The sequence below is a fragment of the Megalops cyprinoides genome, chromosome 24, assembly GCF_013368585.1.
Source record: "Megalops cyprinoides isolate fMegCyp1 chromosome 24, fMegCyp1.pri, whole genome shotgun sequence".
Lineage (NCBI taxonomy): Eukaryota > Metazoa > Chordata > Actinopteri > Elopiformes > Megalopidae > Megalops > Megalops cyprinoides.
Genome location: NC_050606.1, coordinates 20977733 through 20979630, shown reverse-complemented (window position 1 = coordinate 20979630; position 1898 = coordinate 20977733). Strand labels below are relative to the sequence as shown.

Below are 1898 nucleotides of genomic sequence, written 5' to 3'. Positions count from 1 at the left end.
AATAATATGGGAGCAAGCCAATTTTAACAATGTTACTGGGGGAGAATTGAATGTATACCAGAGTATGTGTCCAACAGCGACATATGGTATGGTTCTACATCTATAGCTCGTCTGTACTGTCCATTTCCTAAGCGTTAGCCTTAACGCAAAGCGCCCTCTGCACATCAAGACGCTTTTAACGCCACATGATCCAAAACTAGTTAGACGTAGATAAGGTAAAATGGTTTCTGCCTCTTAACCGAAACAGTGGGTGGCTCTTAAAAGAGCCTTTGGGTTGGATTTGCCACCACATCACTTTACTTGGAGCTAGTGTACTTGGTGACGGCCTTGGTGCCCTCGGATACGGCGTGTTTGGCCAGCTCTCCGGGCAACAGCAGGCGCACGGCAGTCTGGATCTCCCTGGAGGTGATCGTGGAGCGCTTGTTGTAGTGAGCCAAACGAGACGACTCACCGGCGATGCGCTCGAAGATATCGTTAACGAACGAATTCATGATACCCATAGCTTTTGATGAGATACCCGTGTCAGGGTGCACTTGTTTCAACACCTTGTACACGTAGATGGCATAACTCTCCTTCCTAGACTTTCTTCGCTTCTTGCCACCCTTCCCGGCCGTCTTAGTGACGGCTTTCTTCGATCCCTTTTTGGGAGCAGACTTGGCTGGCTCAGGCATTATTACCTTCTCAGTTTTCTCAATTTCAAACTATCAAGCCACATACTTGATTTATATAGAGAGGGTATGCAAATTTTGTCAGCCAGTGGTCCCTGGATCTCATTGGTAAATTCTTCCGAATTGAAGGACGTTCAAATTCGATTGGCTGACTTCCTTGGGCGGGAATACCACATGTCTGAACGTTAACCATCTATCAAAGGACTTGTACCGCGCGACTTCCACTTTTTCTCTTTTGTATTATTAATAGTCTAAACCTTCTTCCAGAAAAAGATCATGTAGGTGACATTAGTCAGGAAATACGTTCAAGGCATATATGAAAAACCAGCAATCAAAAACCTGCGTAACATACATTAATCATACACCAATAAACACGATAATCTATGAATACTGTATCTTATCCACGTCAAACTAGAGTTCGTTTACGATTTAATTCAGTCTTGATTTGTTAAAAACTGACTCAGCTGGTACAAACATTATATCAGCCGTCCTTCTTCAGCGAATTTTCCACAGCTTCATTTTTACAACAATCCAAAATAAAGCATGTTCTTTTTCATCAAAAATAAATAAATAAATAAATAATAATCCTGCGTTACTGTTACCTTGTAGAACAAGATATTTCACCATTTCCTAGGCGGCGACTGACCTATCACATTCCGAAATAAAAATGCTCTAAGGTTTCATCAGTCACATTTTTTGTTTTTAAACAAAGTAGACCATTTAAAAACAGCCCCTACCAACAGTCTTCAGTGGTGCGCCCTCCTTGGTTTCTTCTGGCATGTTTTTACACATTATATGCTAAACAATTATGGCTTTCAGGTAGGATTAAATATGATACACCCACCCCATTCGTTAATGATTCATTTATTTCCCAGGTTCTGGACGACTCTCATTTCCCCGTTCGAGTACTGCTACAAGTGTTTCTTAACAGTCAGCTAAAAACTTGCATTGTTTGGTCGATCTCGCAAATCAATGTGGCACAGAGCGGCCTCTGGGGAAACCGTTCTTGTAGACAGAACGGCAGTACACAACCTTCAACGAGATTACTGCTTGAACGAAAATACACGATGTAACCGACAATGTATGGTCAGATATGCTACAGCTAGTTTTGTGCAGGCGCGACAATGTTACACGATTGTGTTGACAGTAGAACGTTTTAACTCTTTCAACTGGGGAAGTGGGTGGCTCTTAAAAGAGCCTTTGGGGTTTTTTTTAGCGCAGACATGACAT

At 42.1% G+C, this 1898-nt stretch overlaps 1 protein-coding gene across 1 annotated transcript; it reads right to left on the bottom strand.

The window, feature by feature from the left end:
• Positions 1-296: 296 nt before the first annotated feature.
• LOC118771139 (histone H2B) lies at positions 297-671 on the bottom strand. The gene has a single exon (XM_036519029.1). The coding sequence runs from the start codon at positions 669-671 to the stop codon at positions 297-299; it is 375 nt and encodes a 124-aa protein (XP_036374922.1).
• Between the last annotated feature and the right edge of the window lie 1227 nt (positions 672-1898).

Bases quoted from the DNA above. Each gene is read 5' to 3' on its own strand.
- LOC118771139 (XM_036519029.1), bottom strand. From the start codon at position 671: ATGCCTGAGCCAGCCAAGTCTGCTCCCAAAAAGGGATCGAAGAAAGCC.